The 19,918-nt window shown below is 39.6% G+C and overlaps 1 protein-coding gene across 1 annotated transcript; it reads right to left on the bottom strand.

The window, feature by feature from the left end:
- Positions 1–16,361: 16,361 nt before the first annotated feature.
- On the bottom strand, positions 16,362–17,321 carry LOC127487618 (olfactory receptor 10Q1-like). Its single transcript, XM_051833813.2, has one exon. It carries the CDS (start codon positions 17,319–17,321, stop codon positions 16,362–16,364), a length of 960 nt encoding a protein of 319 aa, XP_051689773.2.
- Between the last annotated feature and the right edge of the window lie 2,597 nt (positions 17,322–19,918).

Raw genomic sequence — 19,918 nt, 5'->3', positions numbered from 1 at the left:
AAGCAAAATGAGACTTTCAAGTTTATATATGAAGTCCATGTGAGTGAATACAGTCATTTATATTCGTGATGATTGATACAAAGAATCCATACAGGATCTGCTTTCATGCACAAGTATAATTGAGAAGTAGTTAAGTGCATGTGAAGGTTATATTCAGACCTACTTGCCTTTTAGTTAGATTCCTTGATTAAACTGTATATTCTTGAGTCCACTAAACTTAGTCATTACAATTTCAGTTATATGAGGAAGCTTCAGGAACTATGCATAGGTTTCAAAAATTTTCTGTCCCCAAATAAACTTACCTTTTAATTCAATTTTCCACAAAGTTTTGAAGTCATGTTTTATAATTGAGCATGTTATAAAGCCAGGCAGGTCAGGAAGCTTCTGCATTCCATCGACAGCTTCATGATAGAAGGGTGCGGGTTCCCTACACATGCCCACGCCCAGGAGTGTCTAAGAGGGGAAATGGACCAGGTGAGCTGTATCCTGGCTTATAGGTGCCCCTCAAGTTGGTTATGTGCCTGAAGAGTTTTAAAAACAGACTTTAGGTGGAATAAAAATTGTACAGTAATTTCTGAAAACTGTTGTACTCAGTTACTCAAAGACAATGGTAATAGTTAATACCACTGCTAATCATTTTTGACTAATTAACTCATGCTAGGCACTTTTTTATTTATTTTTTATTTTTTTAACTTTTATTTAATGAATATAAATTTCCAAAGTACAGAATATGGATTACAATGGCTTCCCCCCTATAACGTCCCTCCAACCCGCAACCCTCCCCTTATCCACTCCCTCTCCCCTTCCATTCACATCAAGATTCATTTTCAATTCTCTTTATATACATAAGATCAGTTTAGCATACATTAAGTAAAGATTTCAACAGTTTGCTCCCACACAGAAACATAAAGTGAAAAATACTGTTTGAGTACTAGTTATAGCATTAAATCTCAGTGTACAGCACACTAAGGACAAAGATCCTACATGAGGAGTAAGTGCACAGTGACTCCTGTTGTTGACTTAACAAATTGACACTCTTGTTTATGGCCTCAGTAATCACCCTAGGCTCTTGTCATGAGCTGCCAAGGCTATGGAAGCCACCTGAGTTCACTGACTCTGATCATATTTAGACAAGGCCATGGTCAAAGTGGAAGTTCTCTCCTCCCTTCAGAGAAAGGTACCTCCTTCTTTGATGACCCATTTTTCCACTGGGATCTCACTTGTGGAGATCTTTCATTTAGGTTTTTTTTTCCCCCAGAGTGTCTTGGCTTTCCATGCCTGAAATACTCTCATGGGCATTTCAGCTGGATCCGCATGCCTTAAGGGCTGATTCTGAGGCCAGAGTGCTGTTTAGGACATTTGCCATTCTATGGGTCTGCTGTGTATCTCACTTCCCATGTTGGATCATTCTCTCCCTTTTTGATTCTATCAGCTAGTATTTGCAGACACTATTCTTGTTTATGTGATCCCTTTGGTTCTTAGTCCTATTATTACGATCAATTGTGAACAGAAATTGATCACTGGGACTAGTGAGATGGCATTGGTACATGCCACCTTGATGGGATTGAATTGGAATCCCCTGGTATGTTTCTAACTCTACCGTTTGAGGTAAGTCCATGCTAGGCACTTTTTTTTTATTTTATTATTTTTTGACAGGCAGAGTGGACAGTGAGAGAGAGAGACAGAGAGAAAGGTCTTCCTTTGCCGTTGGTTCACCCTCCAATGGCCGCCGCGGCCAGCGCGCTGTGGCCGGTGCACCGCGCTGATCCGATGGCAGGAGCCAGGAGCCAGCCAGGTGCTTTTCTGGTCTCCCATGGGGTGCAGGGCCCAAGCACCTGGGCCATCCTCCACTGCACTCCCTGGCCACAGCAGAGAGCTGGCCTGGAAGAGGGGCAACCGGGACAGTATCCGGCGCCCCAACCGGGACTAGAACCTGGTGTGCTGGCGCCGCCATGCGGAGGATTAGCCTAGTGAGCCATGGCGCCGGCCCATGCTAGGCACTTTTAATCATTTAAAAAATATTGGCAATCTTGGTACCAAATGAAATTCCTTAAAGGTATGAGTGATATCAGAAAGAAGTAAAGGTCAAGCACAGAGTCCGAGATATATAAACATCTGGGTGTTGGGATGATAATGAAAATCCAGCCCGTGAGAGTGAATGGATGAGAATGAGGAGAAGCAATTAGTTATTTTCATTTTTAAATAAATTTTTGTGTACAATTAAAACACAGCATAATATTTTAGAGTACATATGGATGTAAAATTGCTAGTATAGCAAAGCAAATTAAGATATCCTTCATCTCACATATATTCTCCTCCCTTTTTGTGGCAAGAGCAACTCAAATATAATTGTGTAGTAGAAATCTTAAATACCATACAATAGTAGAGGAGAGTTTAAATACCATCTATATGGTCATGATTTGTAATGTTGTGTCTATATCCACAAATCATTCCTCTGAACTCCTGATCCAAAAATCCAAATTTATTTCAAATGCAACATATCCAAAACATACTACTTAATTTTCTCCAATAGACTTTATTTTCTAACAGAATACCACCTATCTCATGATTTTACTTCCTTGGACCCAAGTAATTTTAGAGTCGACTTTGGTTTCTCTCTTTTAAACTTACTCCAATTCAGTTCCATAAAATTCTACTTGATTTATCTTTAATATATGAATGTATCCAAAGCATGGTTATTTGCTTTTTGCTTTTAGTTTCTATAATATGTGTACATACCTAAAATGACTCTGATTCCCCCTTCCTTCTAAAATAGTATATTTTAGGCAGAGTGATTCATTTAAAATGCAAGTATTATAATGCTCAAATCCTCTCCTCAAATCCCTTCTGTAGTTTTTCATCTTTCTTAGCATAAAATGAAAGTTTTTACCATGGCCTATAAATCCCTCCAAATTTTGCTTTGATGTTGTATAATTTCTAACTTTGTGTGCTATCTTACCAGCTCTGCTGTTCTACCCTTCATAGATGCCTTAAGCAATACTACCTCACTGCTGTTCTGTGAAGAGCAATAGTACCTAGGAAGAAGGAGTAAGTGAATGGACTCTGCCAGCATATTGCTTAGGTTGCATCCTTGGGTATGCCTCTTACTAATTTGATATCTTAGATAATTATTTAATCGCCTTGTGCATTGATTTCTTTTTTATTTTTAATTTGTTTTTAAGGAATACAAATTTCATAACACAACTCTAGGAATATAATTATTCTTCCCACCATTTCAGCCCTCCCATCCACACTCTCACCCCTCCTCTTCCTCTCTCTCCCCTTGCTGGTCCCATTCTCTGTTAAGAATCCTTTTCAATTAACTTTATACTCTGAAGAACAACTCTATACTCGGTAAAGATTTCAACAATTGGCACACACACACACATACACACATAAAAAACTGATTGAGAACTGGTTTTATAGTTAACTCTCAAAACAACTCATTGAGGACACAAGATCTGCATGGGGAGTCAGTGCACAGTGACTCCTGTTGTCAATTTAACAATTAACACTCTTATGTATGACATCAGTGATACCCTGGGGCTCTCGATGAGAGCTGCCTAGGCTATGGAACCCTTTTGAGTCCACAAACTCCATAAGTATTTGGGAAAAGCCATAAGCAAAGTGGCAGTTCTCTTCTTTTAGAGAAAAGTACATCATTCTTTGATGGCCACTTCTTTCCACTGGGGTCTCACTCACAGAGATCCTTCATGTAGAACATTTTTTGCCACAGTGTCTTGGCTTTCCATTTCTGAAATGCTCTCACAGGCTTTTCAGCAAGATCAGGAAGCCTTAAGGTCTGATTCTGAGGTCAGAGTGTTACCTAAAGTGATTGTCATTCTATGAGTCTGCTGTGTGGATTGCTTCCCATGTCGGAACATTCTCTCCATTTTGATTCTATCTAATATTATTATAAGGCACTTGATACTATTTATATGAACACTTTAACAGTTAATCCTATCTATAAATTCACTTTAACACTTAATATGATCACTTTAACTATTAAGATGGCATTTTTACCACCAAGCTTAATGGGATTTGGAGTCCCATGATAATTTTTTAAACTGTATCCTTGGAAGTAAGTCCATTGGAATGTATGCAGAACTATGCAGCTTTACAGTTACAAGGTTTCTCCTCCCACTCTTATTCCCACTCTTATATTTTACTGAGATCTATTTTCAGTGGACTTTACACACATATGATTAACTCTATGTTAAGTAAAGAGTTCAACAAATAGTATGAAGAAAAAAGAAAGACATAGAAACAAAGAAAACGAAACTGTTCCTTGACAGTCATGGCAAGGGATATACAAGTCACCCCTTCTTGAAGTGCAATTTCACTTCTACAGATTTTGTTTTAGGTGCTCTATTAATTCTCACCTATCAGGGAGAACATATGGTATTTGTCCCTTTGGGACTGGCTTATTTCACTAAGTATGATGTTTTCCATATTCATCCATTTTGTTGCAAATGACTTGATTTTAATTTTTTAACTTCTGTGTAGTATTCCATAGAGTAAATATCCCATAATTTCTTTATCCATGCTTCAGCTGATGGGCAGTTATGTTGATTGCATATATAAATCTATGACATGACACCATCAAATTATTAGAGAACATTGAACATTGGGGAAACCCTGCAAGATATTGGCACAGGCAAAGAGTCCTTGGAAAAGACTCCAGAGGCACAGGCAGTAAAGCCAAAATTAACAAATGAGATTATTTCAAACAGAGAAGTTTCTGTATGGCCAAAGAAACAGGAGGGTGAAGAGGCAACCAACAGAATGGGAGAAATTATTTGCAAACTATACAACTAATAAAGGATTAATAACAAGAGATCAATAAACCCCACCACAACAAAACAATCAACCCAGTTAAGAAATGGGCCAAGGACTTAAACATTTTTCAAAACAGGAAATCCAAATGGCCAACAGACACATGAAAAAACATTCAGGATCACAAGCTGTCAGGGAAATGTGAATCAAAACCACAATGGGGTTTCACTTTACCCCAGTTACAATGGCTTTCATACAGAAATCAACAAACAACAAATGCTGGGGAGGATGTGGGGAGAAGGTATCCTAATCCACTATTGATGGGAATGTAAACTGGTAAAGCCACTATGGAAGACAGTAAGGGGATACCTCAAAAATCTGAATATAGACCTACCATGTTACACAGCCATCACACTTCTGGGAATTTACTCAGGGGAAATTAAATCAATAAATAAAAGAGCTATCTGCACCTCTGTGTTTATTGCAGCTCATTTTCTTTATCTGTGAGTTAAGGATAAGCATGGTACTCTCCATCAAAGGTTCTGGTAGAAATTAAACCAATCACAATGCGTAAACTTTCAATAGTTATTAGCCATCATCAATATATTTGTCATCATCATTACTACCACTAGCACCATTATCCCCATCATCATCATCACTATCATCACCATCATTAGCTGCCATAAACACGATAATGTCACCACCACTACCATCACTACTGCTACCATCAAGGTCATTGTCACATCATCATCATTAATCAACATCTTTATCTGTCACCACATCACTGTCACCACTACCCCCCCTTGTTTTTGTTTCCCCTCTTTCCACTTCTGCATCATTGTAAATGCAAGCACACTCTCATTTTGAGGAACCTGCAAGAATCTCTGCTCTGAGATGTTCTTCTGGCAGATGTCCACAGTTTTTCTTTTACACTGCTTTCAAGTCTCTACTCAATATTGATTGCTTCCAGCAAGAAGGCTTCCCATGTAATGTTTCCCTCTTGCTTTACTTTTATTATCATACAGTAGCAACTGACATATCTTATCAGTTACCCGTTTTATATTCCAAACCTGAACTGTTGTTAATTTTATTACTGTGTATTTAGAGAGTCTAGAACAATGTTTGTACTTAAGAGGTGCATAGCATTTCATTAAATGTTCATTTGTATCACTTATGAGTCCCCTTCATCTCTTAAGATCTTTCATATTTTATTACAGTGTACCTCTGGCTCTGTTCTGTTTAATTCCTCAATATTGGCTTCAATATACTAATTCTCATTTCAGGTTGTTTTGTCAAATGTTTATGCTATTTATTAAGAATTTTAAAATATAACTTTTGTTTCTAGACTATTTTTTGCATTATTTGATCATTTATATTATAAAGTGATTATATATTAAAATATTTCCACTTGCTTAACAATATCATGTATTTCCATGATTAACTTTTCCTTTTTTTTTGAATGTTGTGAAATAATGAGGGTCACTTACAGAAATGGATTTGTAATAGGATGTAACTTTTGTCTGATTGCTCATCCAAATCAGGAATTTGTTTTTTGTTTTGTTTTGTTTTTTTTTGTGTGTTATAATTTTAATTTAATAGATTGCATGTTTTTGCAGCCTGTATTCTTAGAATCCACAGGCCAGAACTACATATTAATGAAACATTATTTGTGTACTGACAAATACATTGGTTAAAATGATCCAAGTCCCTATGTGCTTGACTTAGCTACCATATATGTGAATATCTTTCATTTCAAGGGGAAAAGTATTATTTCTGGACACATACTCTTTATGCTCAGGGAGCACTATTCAGATCTTGATTTTTGTGCAGGTAAACTGGTTCCAGTACTCCAGGACTAATGCTGATGACTGATGATTTCCAAATATGGTTACTAACATTTCTTCCCATCACTGTACATAAAGACCACTCTTACAATCAAAAGATAGAGTTTAGCTGATCCCTCCCAGAACACATACACCTTGAGTCTGAGATGGTTTTGTGACTTGCTTTGCCCATTGATATAATGCACTAGTGAAGATCTAGAACTTACTCATATATGCATTATGAGGTCTGTAGCTTCCATTTTCAATCTTTAGTTCACAGGCCATAGTTAGAAGCTTGCAATGGATTATGGAATGACGAAATCTAATATGGAGAGAAAGAGACCTAGCCAGATCCAAGCCTGGTACATGAAGCCATCTTGGAGAGTTAATTCCCAGCCTACTTCCCAGCTGAATACAACTACATAAGTAAACTTGGAAAACACATTAGAGAAGAATGAACTAGTTGAGCCCAGTCAAAGCATAAAATCATGAAAATTAATAAATGATTGTTGTTAAAAGCCAGATGATTCCAAAATTCGATGTTGTGGCTGATATATGCATTGCATTAGGTCACTGGTAGGAATATACATTTTGTCAATTGTCTCACCTTTAATCTCCACTCAGAACTATGGATTTCTACTATGAATTTTACTATACTATATTTTACTGATACCTTAAGATTGTTTAAAGATATTTTACCCATATATATGTTTTTAGAATGTACATCTTTTGCCAGTTATTTAAATGTGTTTTGGGGGAATATTTCATTTAAAGTTATTCTACTCTTTCCTACTATATATATTACAATTAAAAATACTTATTCTCTCATCTCAAGTAATCTTAAATGTCTTATACTTCTAGTAATCTCAAAGAAAAGGAACTGTGTTAAGTAAGTGTGCATTGTCATTACTGCCCCAAAAATATACAAGAATATTGTGTAGATTTAAAAACACTTTGATGGGGCCAGCACTGTGGTATAGTGGGCTAAGCCTCTGCCTGCAGTGCTGGCATCCTGTAAGGTGCCTGTTCATATCCTGGCTGCTCCTCTTCTGATCCAGCTCACTGTTAGGGCCTGGGAAAGCAGTGGAAGATGACCCAAGTCCTTGGCCCCTGCACCCATGTGGGAGACCCAGGAGAAGCTCCTGGCTCCTGGCTTCAGATTGGCTCAGCTTAGGCCATTGTGGTTATTTGGGAAGTGAACCAACGGATGGAAGACCTTTCTCTTTCTATTTCCTCTCTCTGTAACTCTACCTCTCAAATAGATGACTAATTTTTTAAAAAGAAAACACTTTGATGAATCAGTAGAAAATTCTAAGGGAAGTGGATTTGTGCACATTGAGAAAATGCCTGGTACAAAATAATCTTATCTGTGTAATGTCTACTTTCTAATGCTCTTCCTTTCTTTTCCTTCCTGATAGCCCAAATAATGATGATGATGATGATGACAATGTATCTTATAGGGCTTATAATAAAACATTAACTTATTTAATCTTTAAACTTATTCTTTTTTTTATTTATTTATTTATTTATTTATTTTTTGGACAGGCAGAGTGGACAGTGAGAGAGAGAGAGAGAGAGACAGAGAGACAGAGAGAAAGGTCTTCCTTTGCTGTTGGTTCACCCTCCAATGGCCCCCGCGGCCGGCGCGCTGCGACCGGCGCACCGCGCTGATCCGATGGCAGGAGCCAGGAGCCAGGTGCTTTTCCTGGTCTCCCATGGGGTGCAGGGCCCAAGCACCTGGGCCATCCTCCACTGCACTCCCTGGCCACAGCAGAGAGCTGGCCTGGAAGAGGGGCAACCGGGACAGAATCTGGCGCCCCAACCGGGACTAGAACCCGGTGTGCTGGCGCCGCTAGGCGGAGGATTAGCCTAGTGAGCCGCGGCGCCGGCCAACTTATTTAATCTTTAACTGAGCCTATTAGGCAGGTGTACTGTAATTTCCATTTTATTATAACAAACTGAAACACAGGTGGTTCAAGAGGTTTCCCTTTGGGAAACTGATATAAAGAGAGAGAGTCACAATGTAAATCAAGGCACTCTGACCTCAGGGTCCATGGTATTCCTTAAAGCTTTTTTTTTTTTTTTTTGTGCAGGGGAGTGGGAGGACAATTTGTAAACATTCATACAAACCATTTATTTAGATACAAAAATAGCAAGGCATCATTGGCCTAAGCCTGCTATTTACAAGTTAAAAAGTTATATTCAGTTTATTTGGTAGGCAGAGAGACATACACATAGAGAGATAGTAACTGAGTGATCTTTTTTTTTTTTGGTTTTTTTTTTTTTTTGACAGGCAGAGTGGACAGTGAGAGAGAGAGAGACAGAGAGAAAGGTCTTCCTTTGCCGTTGGTTCACCCTCCAATGGCCGCCTCGGCCAGCACGCTGCGGCCGGCGCACCGTGCTGATCCGATGGCAGGAGCCAGGTACTTCTCCTGGTCTCCCATGGGGTGCAGGGCCCAAGCACTTGGGCCATCCTCCACTGCACTCCCTGGCCACAGCAGAGAGCTGGTCTGGAAGAGGGGCAATCGGGACAGAATCCGGTGCCCCGACCGGGACTAGAACCCGGTGTGCCGGCGCCGCAAGGCAGAGGATTAGCCTAGTGAGCCGCGGTGCCGGCCCCTGAGTGATCTTTCATTTGCTGGTTTACTCCCTAAATGCACCTAACAGCCACAGCTGTAAAAGGCTAAAGCCAGGCACCTAAAACTAAATCCAGGCTGCCGGCACCATGGCTCAATAGGCTAATCCTCCGCCTAGCAGCGCCAGCACACTGGGTTCTAGTCCCGGTCGGGGTGCCGGATTCTGTCCCGGTTGCCCCTCTTCCAGGCCAGCTCTCTGCTGTGGCCCGGGAGGGCAGTGGAGGATGGCCCAAGTGCTTGGGCCCTGCACCCCATGGGAGACCAGGAGAAGTACCTGGCTCCTGCCATCGGTTCAGTGCGGTGTGCTGGCCGTGGCGGCCATTGGAGGGTGAACCAATGGCAAAGGAAGACCTTTCTCTCTGTCTCTCTCTCTTTCACTGTCTACTCTGCCTGTCAAAAACAAAAAACAAAACAAACAAAAAAAAAAACCAAAAAAAAAAAACAAACTAAATCCAGGCTTTCTATGGATGGTGGGCACCCAAATTCTTGAGCCATCACCTGTTTCCTCCTAAAGTGTGCCTTAGTAGGAGTTGGATTGAAAATGAAGGAGCTGGGATTCAAAACCAGGCACTCTGATATAGGATACAGGTACTCCAAGTGGTGCCTTAGCCACTGTGCTAAATACTCATCCCCAGAATACTATTTATAAATGAAGATAGATGAGTAGGAATAAAAATACTGCCTAAGATGTTGAATGAGAATATTTTAAAAACTACAAAATCATCTTTTTAAAAACTGATGAAATGTCTAGGTATTACAATGTTATACTTTAAGAGAAAATGGGAATCCAGTAAGGTAAATGTGCATGAAATTTACTTTTATTTTTCATATAAAATAAAGTTTGGTTGTAATCAGATTACAAAAGTTGCTAAAATCATGAAATACACTGTCAAGGAAGTGTACTCTGGAGAAGAAATCAAATATGTGGCTGGACAATCTTTTGCTAGCACTCTGGAGTGATCATATGATCTGAGGATTCATTCACATAGAAGGGCTGTTTGAAGATATCAAGTGTGTGACTCATGCATCCTTTTTTTTTTTTTTTAATGTTAGACAGTGAGTGAGAGAGACAGAAAGGTCTTCCTTCTGTTGGTTCACTGCGCAAATATCCGCTACAGCCAGTGGGCTGTGCCGATCCAAAGCCAGGATCCAGGTGCTTCCTCCTGGTTTCCCATGTGGGTGCAGGGCCCAAGCACTTGGGCCATCTTCCACTGTCCTCCCAGGCCACAGCAGAGAGCTGGACTGGAAGAGGAGCAACCAGGACAGAACTGGCGCCCCAACTGGGACTAGAACCCGGAGTGCCAGCGCCGCAGGCGGAGGATTAGCCTAGTAAGCCGTGGCGCCGGCCCATGCATCCTCTTAACCACCTCAATAGAAACCAGACACATTCCGATCTGGCTGAAAAGCCCATGAGAGTATTTCAAGCATGGAAAGCCAAGACACTCTGGCAAAAAACAAAACAAAACAAAACAAAAAAACAAAAACAAAAACAAAAAAAACACCCTAAATGAAAGATCTCTGTGAGTGAGATCCCAGTGGAAAGAACAGGTCTAGGATCTCTGTCCTTAATGTGCTGTACATTGAGGCTTAATGCTATAACGAGTACTCAAATAGTATATTTCACTTTGTGTTTCTATGGGGGTGCAAACTGTTGAAATCTTTACTTAATGTATACTAAACTGATCTTCTGTTAAAAAAAAGAAGAAATTATCAATTCCCAACTTGACTCTCACTGGGATTAAACATGACAATAGGTCTGATCTGATTTCATCATCATTAAAAAAAAATCATCTATTATTTTTCACTTTATGTTTCTGTGTGGGAGCAAACTGTTGAAATCTTTACTTAATGTATGCTAACCTGATCTTCTGTATATAAAGAGAATTGAAAATGAATCCTCATGTGAATGGAAAGGGGAGAGGGAATGGGAAAGGGGAGGGTTGCGGGTGGGAGGGACGTTATGGGGGGGAAGCCATTGTAATCCATAAGCCGTACTTTGGAAATTTATATTCATTAAATAAAAGTTAAAAAAAAAAGAAACCAGACACAGAGATGCAAAGATATATGGAAGAACCTCTTATCTCATGGAGTAAATTCCTATTGCATATATGGAAAATCTATAAGATTTTTGAGAAAATAAGTAGAAACCTAAACATCTCTGTTAGAGAAAAGAAGAAATAAAACAAAATTCTACAAGCAAGAAGCAGGCTGATAAATGATTCAGCTGAAAACACATTTTAATCTTCAAAAAGACTGGATTCAATAAAATTGAAAGATTTCTCTACACATTAATGGAGGGGTGGGAGTGGGGGGAACAAATGACTAACACAGTGATCAGAAGCAAGGAGACCCAGAAGACAATGAATGACACCTTTAAAAGAATTTTAATAAGTGTCCTTGGAATTCTATATCCAGTGAAAATGTTCTTTAAAATTCAGGTTAAAAAAATCACCATTTATGATATTTAAAATATCGTGTTGATGTGTACCAACTTAAGCAGCTGTTTGTGATGCCAGCATCACATATGGACACTGGTTTAAGTCCCAGCTGCACCACTTCCAATCTAGCTCCCAGCTAATGTGCCTGGGAAAGCAGTGAAGATGGTCCCAGGGCTTGGGTCCTGCCACTGGCGCGGAGACCTGGATGAAGCTCCTGGCTCCTGGCTTGGTGTGGCTCTGCCTTGACCACTGTGACCATTTGGGGAGTAAATCATGGATGGAAGATCTCTCTCTCTCTCTCTCTCTCTCTCTGTAGTTCTGCCTTTCAAATAAATAAATAAGTCTTGTTTTTAAAATTTTAAAACTATTAAGTTTTTAGGAGAAATATAGTAATCTATATCAGAATCTGTAAATAAAATACAGTACAGTAAGTACTAATATGGAAGGGAAGTAAATGGAATTACAGTAGTATCATAACAATTTATGGTAAGCAGTGGGAAGAATGCAACCATAAAAATATAACTGGAAAATAGAGCTAAAAGAGTTAACAATACTGTAAAAATAAAAAAAAAGAAAGGAAAAGCTAAAGAACAAATAGAAAGGACAAATTTAAAAGTCCACACGTCAGGGGCCGCTATTGAGGAGCTGGTAAAGCTGCCACCTGCAGTGTTAGTGTCCCATATGGGTGCATGCTTGGGTCTTGGCTGCTCCACTTTGTGTCCAGCTCCCCGCTAATAGTCTGGGAAAAGCAGCAGGAGATGGCCCACGTGTTTAGTCTCCTGCCACCCATGTGGGAGACCTGGCTGAAGTTCCTGGCTCCTGGCTTCAGTCTTGTCCCACACTGGCTGAATAATAGATTTATTTTCAGATTTCTGAGGTACTTCATACTTTCTTCCACAGTGGCTGTAGCAGTTTACATTCCCACCAACAGTGGATTAGGGTACCTTTTCCCCTACATCCTTGCCAGCATTTGTTGTTTGTTGATTTCTGTATGAGAGCCATTCTAATTGGGGTGAGGTGAAACCTCACTGGGGTTTTGCTTTGCATTTCCCTGATGGCTGGTTATCCTGAATATTTTTTCATTTGTCTGTTGTCCATTTGAATTTCCTCTTTTGAAAAATGTCTTTTCAAGCACTTTTCCAATTATTAACGAAATTTTTTTTTGCTGTTGTTGAGTTTCCTGAGCTCTTAAAAGATTCTGGGTATTAATTCTTTATCAGTTGCATAGTTCGCAAATACTTTCTCCCATTCTTTCGATTGCCTCTTCATTTTTCTGAGTGTTTCCTTTGTAGTGCAGAAGCTTCTCAATTTGATGTAATCCCATTTGTCAGGTTTGGCATTGATAGCTTGTGCTTTTGAGGTCTTTTCCATGAACTCTTTGACAACGCCAATTTCTTGCAGGGTTTCCCTAATGTTCACTAATAGTTTTATGGTTCTAGGTCACAGAGTCAGGTCTTTGTCCTTTTTGAGTTGATTTTTGTGTAAGGGATAACATAGGGGTCTTGCTTTACACTTCTACATGTGGAGATCCAGTTTTCCCAGCCAATCTGTTGAACACAATTTCTTTGTTCCAGGGATTGATTTTAGCTCCTTTGCCAAAAATAAGTTGGTTGTAAGTACATGGATTGATTTTTGGAGTTTCTATTGTTTCCATTGGTTTGTCCATCTGTTTTTGTACGAGTACCAGGCTGTTTTGATTATAACTGCCCTGTAATATGTTTTTAAATTTCTTATTGCAACCCCTCCAACTTTTTTTGTTGTTGTATAAGATTGCTGTAGCTATACTGAATCCTAATCTATGAAAATATGAGCAGTGGATCAGAGCTGTGATAATGAGAGGTTTATTTGCCAAATAAATCCACATGAATATCTTACTCATGTTAGAAATGATCACTTCTTCAGTAATAAGAGGAACAGAGTTTTATTTCAGGAAATAAATAAAGGAACAAACTAACAACATTTTCCATAGTAATAACAACCAGAGATAACAATGGTTAAATTTTTGGTGTACTTCTATTCATCACTATGTATTTATAATTTTATAAATTGGGTTCATTTTGTTAATATAAGCTTGAATCTTGACTTTTTCTCTTTGTGATATAAACATTGCCATCTATTATTAAATTTTTTTCCTTCTTCTAAATTTTTAAAATGCATCTATTTGAAAGGAGGGAGAGAGCAGGAGAGAGACAGGGAAAGAGAGGGAGTGGGAACAGAGAGGGAGAGAGACAGAGGGGCAAGAAAGAAAGAAAGACAAATTTCTTGTTCACTGTCTCAAATATCCCCAGTAGCCAAGGCTAGGTCAGGATGAAGTAAGAAGATGGGAACTCAGTTTGGGTCTCCCATGTGGGTAGCAAGAACCCAGCTACTTGAATTATCACCTGCAGGCTCCCAGAGTGTCCTAGAAAGCTGGAATCCAGAATGGACTGGGACTTGAATCCATGCACTGATACAGAATCTAAGTGTCCCAGATGGCATCTTAACCACTGTGCCATATGCCTACCTCTACATATTATTTTGAATGTGACTTTATGTCTGCTCTATATCTGCATCCAATATTGTTGGTTATTAGATGTTAATCACTTTCATTTGATAAATGTAAGAAAAAGGCTTATAATTTCAGTTTTATTTGACTGGCAATTTTCTGAGGTGATGTATTTAGGAATATGGAATTGAGAATAGAAACATTTTAGGGCTTTTGGTGTTCTTGGCTATACGACACTCAGATTATTCCAATTTCCTACATCAGTTTTAATACTTACTGGAAGATACTATCACTCCTCATGGAGTTGCTAAGTAAAATCAGATTTATAGACAGGAACAGATCTTTGCCTGGGTTTCACCTCCCCTACTTCTTCCATGAGAAGTAATTCCTGGTCAGAACTGCCCCTGGAATTCTTCTCACTTTGTTTTTCCTCTGGATATAGATGAGAAGACTGAGCCCTGTATGTCTGCTGTGAACCAGAGAAGAAAATGGATTCTACTTGGGAGTTTATTGGATTTGAGGCACAGATACAAGAAGATGTGTCCAGTAGCGGTACCACGCTGAGGTGGGAGGAACAGTAGTGCCTCCTGCTGAGGGAATCCATGTAGAACAACCATTATGAAGGTATAGGAAGTTGGACAGTGAGGTAGAACAGCAAAGACTAATGTGAGAGCCAGCAGCACAGGAGGCTCATGCAGGCAGTGCTGCTACTAATCAGCTGTGGTCTTGATACCCTGGCGGGACTGGCACATATCAAGTGCATAGTCATTCAATACTAATTCCAGTCCCCTTTCTGGCATGTCACAAAGAAAGATGTATGGAATGAAGTGAATTGATGCATTAAATAAGATATTGCTCACCGTGCATGGAGATCTAAAACACTAATAAAATACATTTCTCTGAGTAAAATATGCCTTCTTGAATATTCCTTAGTCAAGGCACATTTCAAAGGATAAATTAATGTCATTATCTCCTTAGGAGGTAGCATGTCTGAAAGTATCAATCTTTATTCACAGCATGGATAGGAGTTGTCCTGACAGAGCAATTGCAATGGGTAAGCTGAGAATTGTTCAAGTAGGTCTAAGTATATTCACCCTACAGTGCATTATATAATAGCAGAACTTATTATTAAGAATGCATTATTTCAAAATAGCTAGAGGAGGGATTTTGAATGTTCTCACAAAAAAAGAAATTATAAATGTTTGAGGTGATGAATATGTTAATTACTCTAATATGGTCACACATTGTTTACATGAATTGAAACATCACTTCTTAGAATAATTGCAAATATTTATGTGTCAATCAAAACTGAAAATAAAGGTGTGTGTTTGGTGTAACTATTAAGATGTTACTTGGGACAGTTGTATTCCTTTTTGGAGTGCCTGGGTTCAAGTCCCAGCGGTACTCCTGAGTCCAGCTTTAATGCACAGTCTGGGATTCAGTAGATGAAGGCTTCAGTGGTTGGTTCATGCCACCCATGTGGGAGACCTCGATTGATTTCCCAGCTCCTAGCCTTGGCCTTGTCTAGCCATAGTTATTGTGGGCATTTGGGGAATGAATCAGCTGATAGGAGATCTGTATGTCTCTCTGTGTCTTTCTCTATTTTTCAAATAGCATAAGTAATAAGATAATGTGAAAAATGAAATATAGTGGAAACAAGCATACGAATAGGGATGGGAGGTGGGCATTTATTTTAGTTGTTGAGATATCACATGAGATACCTGGATATTGTATCAAAGTGCCTAGGTTTGAGTCCTGGCTTCACTTGTAATTCTAGCTTCCAGCTAATACAGATCCTAGAAGCCAGAAGGTGATGGATCATAAGCTTGGGTCCCTGCTTACCATGTTGGAAACTGGGGTTGAGTTCCTGGCTACCAGTTTTGGTCTTAAGGCCTGACTGTACTGTACATTTGGAGAGTGAACCAGTGTATAGGAGCTGTACGTTGAGGAACTCTGCTTATAAATAAATAAATAAATAAAATGTAGGGCTAGATAGATGACAAGTATTATGTACAAGTTTTGTTCAATTTTTCAACTATTAGAAAAGAAAAAGCATTTCAATGAGTGTACATTGTGGACATGCAACAAATATGTTAAAAAAGAAGTGACAAGTGCAAACTATCATAGGCAAGTGAATTAACTACTGTTTGTAGTTACTTATTGACATAACAGCAGGCAGACACCCTCCCCGTCCCCAAAGTCGTCAGTCGGTGACAGAGGCCGCTTTACTGACGATGGCTCTCTTCAGAGCACCTTTGACATCCTTGTTCCTGAGGGTGTAGATCAAAGGGTTGAGTAAGGGGGTGATGAAGGTGTAGACGAGCGCGATTTTGCGGTCCTCGTCCTCCGAGGTGCTGGACCGGGGACGCAGGTAGACCAGGCTGCAGCAGCCGTACTGAAGCAGGACCACCGTGAGGTGCGAGGAGCAGGTGGAGAAAGCCCTGCTGCGGCCCTGGGCAGAACGGATGCGGAGGATGGCGCGGGTGATGAACACGTAGGAGACACAGATGAGCAGGAAGGGCACCGTCAGCACGAGGATGCCCACGAAGTAGAGAACGGCCTGGTGCACGTGGGTGTCAGCGCACGCCAGGCGCAGGACTGGAGGCACATCGCAGAGGAAGTGGTTGATTTCCCGGCGGTGCCCACAGAAGGGCAGGGTGAAGATTAAGGCGGTGAGCTGCAGGGAGAGCGTGAGGGCCAGGATCGTGGAGCCCACCACCATCTGAATGCACAGCTTCTGGGTCATGATGAAAGTGTAGTGCAGTGGGTGGCAGATGGCCACGTAGCGGTCATAGGCCATGACTGCCAGGAGGAAACAGTCAAATCCACCAAGGGTGAGAAAGAAGAACATTTGGGCCCCACAGCCAGCCAACGGAATGGGCTTCTGGGCCCCCAAAATGTTGGAAAGCATCAGGGGCACCACAACAGTGGTGTAGCAGATTTCCAGGAGAGACAGGTTGCACAGGAAGAAGTACATGGGGGTGTGGAGGGAGCTGTGTGTGCACACCACAGAGATGATGGCTGTGTTGCCACAGAGGATCATCAGGTAGAGGAGGAGGAAGAGGAGGAAGAGAAGGACCTGGAATTCTGGGACAGCCGTGAACAGGCGGAAAACAAACTCAGTAGGGCCGGTTTGGTTGAGGACAGGTTGCCAAGCCAACATGTTCTCTGCAAAAGAGGAGATGTGGGGAGTGCTCAGTGGCTGAGTTGCTTTTTTATTTTTTAGTTTTTTGGTTGAGAAAAATAAAGGGTTTTAAATTCTATTTTTGATTGTAAGCCACCTATTGGTATCCAATTTGCAACCCCAGTGCTCTAGCATGAATTTGCAATATAAGCCCTGGTATAGTTTTTTTCTTGTAAGCCTTAATGAATGAGATTAGCATCCACGTGAAGTCAGTAATGAAAAGTCATGAATATGCTCCTGGTGAAATGTGTGTATTATTACCCTCTGATATTATTAATCCCATTGGCAAGAACTAATACTTTCCTTGAATTCAATTAATATATAAAGAGTTATAGTGGTTGATATATTTATAATTAGAAAAATAGATATGCAGTCTACACTCCTGCCAAACATTTTAATTGAAATAGAACCCTCATACAGAAGAAATCATAAGTCCAGAATGCACAGTGTTGAATTTAGAAACAGAATGAGACATATTGACAAATATTGTAATTGGCATCAACACAATGTCTGCTAAAGTTATTCTTGCAGTTTTATGTAATCATATTCATTTCTTCCCATTTTTAAAATAGTATACTGATTTACGTCATATTATGTGTTCTCTTTACGTTATTTTGACTCCTTATAAAATCAGACTAACAATTTTTTTACAATCATTTCCTTGCGTATATGAGGACATTTCAAAAGGTTCATGGACAAATTGAAGGAAAAAAAAATATTTTCCAGGAACAGTTTGAAGACCCTTGGTACCCTTCATCTATTTCTTCTCATATGAATAGTTTCTTTAAATTTCCAACAAGGAATGGAAACTTGTATTCAGATAGGTTCAAATGTATGGGGAATGAAAACTTGGATTGAATTAAAGTAGAGCTTCCTGACATGAGAAAAGACAGCAAGGAAACTAAAAATACAGTAGCAGAATTGAATTATGCATTACAACAATCAGGAGAAAAAGTATTTTTCTGAGCATCTGGGAAGGAAAAAATACCTTTAAATACCCTGTGATTTGGACTACAACCTTATTTTAACACAAAAATCTGAGAGGCAATAGAACAATATAGAATTTTAAGAAAAATAAATTGTTGTCAAGGAGTTCTATATCCAGGCCTTAGTGATCTATTTTTAAAGCAGCGCAATGACCTCAGACCTATAAGGGGTTAGTGAATATATTATTTTAAATATAATTAAGACAAGCCGGCGCCGTGGCTCAATAGGCTAATCCTCCACCTTGCGGCGCCGGCACACCGGGTTCTAGTCCCGGTTAGGGCGCCGGATTCTGTCCCGGTTGCCCCTCTTCCAGGCCAGCTCTCTGCTATGGCCAGGGAGTGCAGTGGAGGATGGCCCAGGTGCTTGGGCCCTGCACCCCATGGGAGACCAGGAAAAGCACCTGGCTCCTGGCTCCTGCCAGGATCAGCGCGGTGCGCCGGCTGCAGCGGCGGCCATTGGAGGGTGAACCAACGGCAAAGGAAGACCTTTCTCTCTCTGTCTCTCTCTCTCTCACTGTCCACTCTGCCTGTCAAAAAAAAAAAAAAATATATATATATATAATTAAGACAATCCCTCTTAAACATTTTTGGGTTGGGTCTGGTTTTGTTATACAGAAAGTTAAGTGGCAGAAATGAAATTATGCTGATGTCCTCAAAGTACATAAGGAAGCATTTAAGATATTTCACTTATGTGCCTAATTAAAGAAATATATATCCAAGTTTATGTCAGAATAATCATAACCATTAGGGTTAAAACCAGCCTATCCAAAAGATTAGAAAACTTATATTGTGAAAAAATATGGATTTCAAAATTCACCAAAAATTATCTTTCAATTTGCCCATAACAACATACCGAGAGCAGAAGACTGAAAACACAGGGACATGTGGGAAAGCGTACATGATGAGATGGTTTCATGTAAACTGAGAAAAATATTCAACTTGTGGTAATTTAAATGGGGTGTACATTCTGTTGGAAACAGAGTCTCCATATTCACAGAAAAATATACTCTCAAGTGTAAATATCCAACATAGAAAAGCTGGCATAGATTTTGGTTAGCATTATATTTGATCATTTAACCATAGGCAATGAGACAGCAAAAAATGCAGAAATTTTATTCTCTAACGAAAACACAAGAAAATAAACTAGAAAAATTACGACCAGTAAGTTACTCATTTGGATACTTCCAAATGACATGCAGTAGAAACTCTTTTATCTTCACATAACTTTTGGGTCAGATTTACCAGTGTTCCTTCTTCCATCTGTGTCCAACATACTACATGATGCCAATGTCATATACAACATAAAGAGACTTTCTCCTTACTCTGCAATATGTCTCAGTACTCCTATTCTCATGAGTTGAGCTGTATTCCTACAAGTCAACTGGGTTTTCCCAAAATCTACTTATAACATGCACATTCACTTTTCTAATTAGGTAACTTTCATCAAATATTGCAAAATATAATAAAGCACTTTTATGACTATTGAGTATGTAATTAGAAATAATAATTGAATGCTTGAGAAATGCCTGAAGACTACAGATTACTAGAAATCACGGTGAATTTTTTTGAGTCAGACAATTATAAAATGCA

This window comes from Oryctolagus cuniculus, chromosome 1, assembly GCF_964237555.1.
Source record: "Oryctolagus cuniculus chromosome 1, mOryCun1.1, whole genome shotgun sequence".
Lineage (NCBI taxonomy): Eukaryota > Metazoa > Chordata > Mammalia > Lagomorpha > Leporidae > Oryctolagus > Oryctolagus cuniculus.
Note: the sequence above shows the minus strand (reverse complement) of the source record. Positions and strands in the feature narration are given on the sequence as shown.